This window comes from Cyanistes caeruleus, chromosome 7, assembly GCF_971803275.1.
Source record: "Cyanistes caeruleus chromosome 7, bCyaCae1.hap1.1, whole genome shotgun sequence".
In the NCBI taxonomy this organism is placed as follows: domain Eukaryota; kingdom Metazoa; phylum Chordata; class Aves; order Passeriformes; family Paridae; genus Cyanistes; species Cyanistes caeruleus.
Window position 1 is genome coordinate 25,745,347 of NC_141707.1, and position 6,466 is coordinate 25,751,812.

Consider the following 6,466-nt stretch of genomic DNA (forward strand, 5'->3'; position numbering starts at 1 on the left):
GGAAAAGTCCTAGGCAGATGTGGATTTGGGTAGGTCTCAAGTGGGGGAAAAAGGAGGTGGCTGTGGAGCTGAGAGCCACCAGGAGATGGTATGTGACCCTGGGTGTGTGTGGGAGATACAGGATCATCACCCAGAGCCCCTTCGAACCTGCTCAGGGCTTAGCTGTCACTGTTCCCTGTCCCAACAGGACTTTCCCACCCAGTGCAACTGAGAAACACACCACCTCAGGCAGCAAAATGCTCGAGAACCTTCCACGTGAGAGTCACACACCTTTTGGGGGTCCCAGCAGCCTAGGGAGGAGACAGCCCAAAGAGTTGCTGGCTCATCCATCTACCTGGCCCTTGTGACGCCTCCCCCAGGTGTTGCCTCCCCACCACTCCATCCCCTCTCTGCCCCAGAGATGCACCGAGACGACAGAGTGATGCTCCGCTGTTTATTTCAGCCGCCTGAAGAGTCTCATACACGTGGTGGGGTGGGGGTGCATTGGGGCGAGGGTTGGGGATGCCTGCCCTGGCCCCCCGGGCCTCTCTCCAGCTCCTCTCATTCTCTCCCCCCTCTCTGCCATTCACTCACTCCTCCTCTCTCCTGTGTCCACCTACGGGTGCCCTCTCGGCTCACGGGCCTGGCCCCGTGCAGCCTCCTGCTGCTGGGGGTCCCCGCCACGGGGAGGGGCGGGCACTGCCCTCCTCTGCCCCACGGGACTGCCTCTCGGGCCGGGGGGACACGCAGGCTGGGGGTCCCCTCGCTCTGAGCTGGGCAGAGAACAGGGGGCTCAGCCTAGCTTCTCCCCATCGCTAGCATCGCCGCCGTGCACCTGGAGAAGGGCCAGCTCCAGCGGGGACGGCGGTGCTGCTGGAGGGGGACGGGTCCCCGCTCGTGTGGGATGAGCCCCAAGCCTGTGCCCAGCGTGGGAAGGGGCCTGTGGGGGGATCCAGAACCCGCTGCTGGGACCGTCCGGCTCTCCGTGGAGCTGGGCCAGGCCACCACCTGCTCCCCCCAGCCCGTCCCACCTGTCCCGTCCCTCCCTCCTGCCGCCCCCCGGCCCTGGCCTGATCCTGACGCTGGCGTTGCCGCTGCGAAGCTGCAAAAGCAGAGCGAGCCTTTGGAAGCCGGAGGAGAGAGCCCGGGGGGTATGGGGGGCCCAGAGGCAGCTGCATGGGGGAGACTCCTCAGGCAGTGCCGGGGGAGCGCCGAGAGGCGAGGCGGGGGGCAGGAGGGGAGCACGGCGGAGGGACGGAGGCAGGGACAGAAGGTGCCAGTGGGCTGCTGGAGCAGCCTCCTCTACAGCACTTCATGCTGCTGCTGAGTCGCCTCACTCACCACCTGTGGGAGAGAAGCACCGTGAGACGCCGTGCCGTGCCACAGCAGAGCCCCGGCTGCGGGAGCAGGCGCCTTCCTCGGTCCCCTGCCTCCCTCCGGTGCCACCCTGCGCTCACCTCCCCATCACGGGTTTCGATGGTTTTGATCATCACGGTCTTTTTGGTGTGCACCTCGGAGCCCCGCTGCTCTGGGCTGGTCTCTGTGGGGGGAGGACACAGGGGATGGGACCAGGGACGTGTGGAATGGGGACACAGCTGTGGGCTGGAGTCACTGAGGAGCTTCAGCAGCCTTGGTTTAACCCCACCTCAGCTCACAGCAACACCCAAACAAGTGCCCCCATACCAAGGGGTCTGTGTGGCACCTGTGTGTCCCCAGCCTGCCAGCCCGGCTACAACCCCCCAGGAGGGACATTTGCCCCAGAAGTGGACACTTTTGGGGAACACTGGGAACTCATCCCAGGTTCCCCTCCACATGGAGTGAGGCTCACCTCGGAAATTGAGTGCAGAGGCGAAGGTCTGGTGCATGGGGATGCTGATCCTGTGGGAACACAGAAGGGAAAGCTTAGTGCCAGCCAGCCCTAGCCCTCAGGCGTGTCCTCAAAAAGTCGGACCCCAAAAAAACCGCTGACCCTGCTGGTTCCCCCAGCTTGTCCTGCCCCTCTTCCACTCACCGGCTCTCCTCGCCCTCCAGCAGCTTGCGGTATGTGGCGATCTCCACGTCCAGGGCCATCTTGACATTGAGCAGGTCCTGGTACTCACGCAGGTGCCGGGCCATCTCATCCTTCAGGTGCCGGATCTCCTCCTCCAGGCGGGCAATGGTGTCCTGGTACCCACCGGCCTCACCCGCAAAGCGCTCCTCCATCTCCCGCATCTGGCGCATCAGCGAGTCATTCTGGAGAGAGGGGGGTGCTCAGTGAGGGGGGGGGACCCAGAGGAACCACGGGCCACCTGTGGTGGGCACTGTGGATGCCAGGGCATCTGGGGAGAGCCATGGTCAGCCCCTGGCTGGATTCAGCTGATGTGGGACCATGGTGAGTGAATGTAACCCTCCACCTGCCCAGTGCCAGGCAGCAGGGTCTCACAGGGACACGCTGGGCGTGTACCAGGCAACCCCAGCACCCTGGTGCCCAGATGTCCCAGCAAAGCCATCCTACCCCAGCAAGAGGGCACAGAGAGCTGCAGAAGTACTGGATGGCTGCCTGGGGGTGGCACTGGTGGCTGCTGGCTGGCTCCTGTGATCATGACTATGCCAGAATGGGACTGTTGTGCCCTGTTTGTTTGCAATCACCTTGCCAGCCTGCAACCAGACACCCCGAGCCCTGTGCCCGCCTGCCTGGAGCCTCCCAGGCTGGGTCACATTTTACAATCTGCACTTTGATTCCAGGACTCTGCCAAAACACTGTGTAGGAGCCCAGGCCACTGCTAGGGGAGGTGCAGCCCAAATGTGGGGTACAGTGCCCTCTCCAGCAACAACTCAGAGAGCTGGAGAGAGCCCCCCACCCCAGAGATGTCCCAGAGGTCCCTGAGCAGCCTTGGAGCAGCAGGTCCCTGCAGGGAAGCTGGGGATCTTCCCAATGCTGCCCTTAGCTCACCGTGCCCTTGAGGGCATCAATCTCGCAGGTGTAGGACTGGATCTGGTGCCGGTACTCCAGCATCTCCTGTTTGGCCTGCCTTAGCGCGTCGTTGTTCTTGTTGGCTGCCTGTGTCAGGTCAGACACCTGCGGAGAGACCGTGGTCAGTGGGCACGGCCCCCGAGATGGAACCCGCTGTGCCGGGGCCAGCCCAGAGCCCATCACCTCTCGCACCTTGGACTTGTACCACTCCTCGGCCTCGGCGATGTTCTTGGCAGCAATGCTCTCATACTGAGCACGGATGTCCCGCAGAGCAGCTGTCAAATCAGGCTTGGAGATGTCCATCTCCACCTGGATGTGCTGCTCCTGCAGCTGTGCCTGCAGCTCCCGGATTTCCTGCGTGGACAAGGTGACATCTCAGGGCACCCGCTGCATTTTCCCTGCCCCATGAATGCCATTGGAAAAGGGTGCCACTTCTGACCTACCTCTTCATGCACCTTCTTGAGGAAGGCAATCTCCTCCTGCAGGGACTCGATACGTCTTTCCAGGTCAATGCGTGCTAGTGTGGCTGCATCCACATCCTGGGAGGGACACAGAATGAGGGATAGTGGGGGGGGTGCTGGGAGAGCACGAGGGCTGGAAGGTGCAAAGTTGTGTCCAGGACCATGCCCTGGTGCTGGGGCCAGGCTGCCGGGGGAAGATGGGGGTGAGAAGAGGGTAGGGTTCCCACACAGCACTAAGGGGACAGGTACTCACAGCTCTGAATGCAGCGAGGTTGTTCTCAGCCTCCTCCTTCAGCTGGATCTCCTCTTGTAGCCTGTAGGCAGAGAAGGGAGGCTAGGGGGGTCTGGAGGAAGCTCTGTCCCTCCGTGGTGATGTCCCCCCGAGCTGTGCTTAAGCCCAGCATGGCCCGGTAGGAAGAAAACAGATTGTCCTGTGTTCCCGGCAGGCAGCAGAGGACTGGCGGGGGGCCAGGGGCTCTTCCTCCCATTCCCTATTATAGTCAACGCCGGAGAGATCACAAAGACATGAGGTCAGCTCAGTGCCACGCGCACTGCCCCGGCCCTTATAGGGGAGAGTGACCAGCAGCTGGGGGACAGGGTGCAGGATCTCACACAGGGGGTCTGAGAGATGGTCACCAGCTGAGCTTTCCCAGGGAGAGCAGAAGTACAGATAGGTTTCAGCGATGCTGTGGGATGGGATGTGCTGTGGGGACTGCTGTGGGAGAGACTCAGGTCAGGGCTGGAGATCCAGGCTTGTGTCAAGGAAGGGGACAGCACCACAGGCTGCGTGTCAGTGGGACGGCAGCAGGGAGGAGATGGAGGTGCCCAGGTGGTGCTGGCACATGGGGTGGCAGAAACCCAACACCCGTTTGTTCTGGGCCCTGCTCCTCCCCTGTCACTGAGAGTTCCTTCATACCACCACCCCCAGCTCCCCAGCATCAGGGAGGTAACCAGCGCTGGCCACCTGTGGTGGTGGCTGGGGTTACCAGGAGGCAGCAGGCTGTGTCACCCCAAGGGAATGGTGTCCCCCAGGGCACAGAGTCCAGGAGGGAAAGTGCAGACCATCATCAGAACATACAGCTCCCCTTAAGTATCTGCCCCTACTGCCAGCTCCTCCACACTCATCAGTCCCTGAGGGTTCCCTCAGCCTGGCCACCCTTGTGGATAATCACCACTCTGTTCCCCCCAGTACCAGCCAAGCCCACAGCATCTCTGGAGTCTCCCACTGGTCACAGGGCACCGTGGACACACACAGTAGGCCTGGAGCATCCCTGGCCCGTGGAAGTGAAGCCACTTCCTCCACTCCCTCCTTCACATCTGGAGCTGATGGAGCACCCTCCCTGGGTTACCCATCCCCTCACTTCCGCCTACCTGATTGCATCTGTCTGTCCATCTATGCCACAAAGCCCAGCTCACCCAGGGGCCCAGCAGCCCTCCCCAGTGTGAGCAGAGATGGGGACCCCGGGGTAAGGTGCATGTTGATATCCCAGCTCTGGGTGTCCTGTGGTGTTACAGCTGGGCCCCAGCCTCACTGTAAGGGAGGGCATAGTTGACACCCCTGCTATGGGAGCCACTCTACCCTCTGGGTGCTGCCTGGGCAACCAGAAAGTGATCTAGGGGGACAGAGTATTGGGATCATGATGGGCTCTGAGCACGAGGCACAAGGGTAGCAGCAAACACCTGAGGGGCTGCCAGGGCGAGCTCTGCCCCCACCCACCCCTAGGGATGGAGTTGGATGCCCACAGGGACTTTCCAGCTCCCCCCCCCCCCACTCACTTCTGCTTGAGTTTCTGCAGGTCATCGAGCAGGTTGTCACGCTCAACCTCCACACGAGCCCGCTGGTTGGTGAGCAGGTCCACCTGGCGCCGGAGCTCCCGCAGCTCCTCCTCGTACATCTCGGCCACGCGGGTGGGCTCCTTGCCCCGCAGGCGGTTGACCTCGGCCACCATGAGGGCATTCTGCTGCTCCAAGAAGCGCACCTTTTCGATGTAGTTGGCGAAACGGTCATTGAGTTCCTGCAGTTCCACCTTCTCGTTGGTGCGGGTCTGGAGGAACTCCTGGTTCATGGCATCGGCCAGGCTGAAGTCCAGCAGCTCTCCAGCACCCTGGTAGGCGCTTTGGTAGGAGCGCAGGGGCGTCACACGGGTGGTGCGGAAGGTGGACAGGCTGGGGACGGCCGAGGTGCGGGACACCTGGTACACGCGGGAGGTGACGGAGCTGCCGCTGCTGCCCTTGCCCCCGAAGGAGGCACGAGAGAAGACCGGGGAGCCGCCAAAGGTGCGGCGGTAGGAAGAGACCCGCTGGCTGGAGGAGTAGGACTGGCTCATGGTGGCGGCGTGGGGAGGCGAGGCCGGAGCAGGGAGCAGGCAGAGGGCTGGCGAGCGGCCGGCACAGCTCGGAGAGGCGTCGGGAGGGGACCGCGAGCCGCTATTTGTATCCTGCTGACATCACCCGCCCCTCCTGCTGCCGGGCAGCTGGGGGATGCTGCCGCGGGGGAGATGGCCGCAGCCCCCGCCCACTGCCCCTCACCTGCCCACACCCCCCGGCTGACAAAGACCCCTGGGCACCCCAGGGCTCCCTGGCGAGGCCTTGACACCGCTGCTCTGCCCTGTCCTTGGGGGTGCGAGGGGAGGAAGTGGGACAGACGTGTGGTGAACCCCCTGTCAGGATGTAGTGCCACCCACAGGGGGCCCGGACAGACAGACAGACGGCCTAGGCTGACGCCACGAAGGGAAAGAAGGGAACCTTCACAACATCACTTGACCCCCTTGAGCCAAACCCCATGCCAGGTAGCCGTGGTCCCCAAATTGGTCTTGAGCACCCCAAACGGGGTGATACCCTGACCCACCCCCTGGCAAGAGCACCGTGCTCAAGTCTCCATGTGGGGCCAGAGTCCAGCTCCCCCATCCAGAAAATGAGCAAGGAAGGGCCCTGGAGAGGGGTTGATGTGGGGGATGACCTGCCCTGAGTGTGCTTGCCCACCACCCAAACTGTTTCTGACATGGGGGCTGAGCACTGGCCAGGGTCTGGGTGCTTTTGGAGTGCTGCTGAGTGACCCCGAGCAGGTGCTGGG

General features: G+C 62.9%; 1 protein-coding gene across 2 annotated transcripts; it reads right to left on the minus strand.

The window, feature by feature from the left end:
• Nucleotides 1–419: 419 nt before the first annotated feature.
• Nucleotides 420–5,851, minus strand: DES (desmin). 2 transcript variants are annotated; one of them, XR_015289014.1, is made up of 10 exons: nt 5,170–5,851; nt 3,647–3,707; nt 3,376–3,471; nt 3,125–3,286; nt 2,912–3,037; nt 1,991–2,211; nt 1,808–1,857; nt 1,437–1,519; nt 1,142–1,323; nt 420–524 (listed from the first exon to the last, which is right to left on the minus strand). XR_015289014.1 is itself a non-coding variant. In XM_023947986.2 (9 exons), exons 1-9 carry the CDS (start codon nt 5,718–5,720, stop codon nt 1,282–1,284), a joined length of 1,392 nt encoding a protein of 463 aa, XP_023803754.1. In that variant the 5' UTR covers nt 5,721–5,796; the 3' UTR covers nt 420–1,281. The 2 variants fall into 2 exon arrangements, 1 of the variants encoding a protein (XP_023803754.1); XM_023947986.2 differs by having other exon boundaries at nt 420–1,323; nt 5,170–5,796.
• Between the last annotated feature and the right edge of the window lie 615 nt (nt 5,852–6,466).

Coding starts and splice junctions, on each gene's coding strand:
- DES (XM_023947986.2), bottom strand. CDS start 5,720: ATGAGCCAGTCCTACTCCTCCAGCCAGCGGGTCTCTTCCTACCGCCGC. Junction 1,520..1,807: donor CTCTGCACTCAATTTCCGAG/GTGAGCCTCACT, acceptor CTCCCCCCACAG/AGACCAGCCCAGAGCAGCGG. Junction 1,324..1,436: donor TCGAAACCCGTGATGGGGAG/GTGAGCGCAGGG, acceptor TCTCTCCCACAG/GTGGTGAGTGAGGCGACTCA.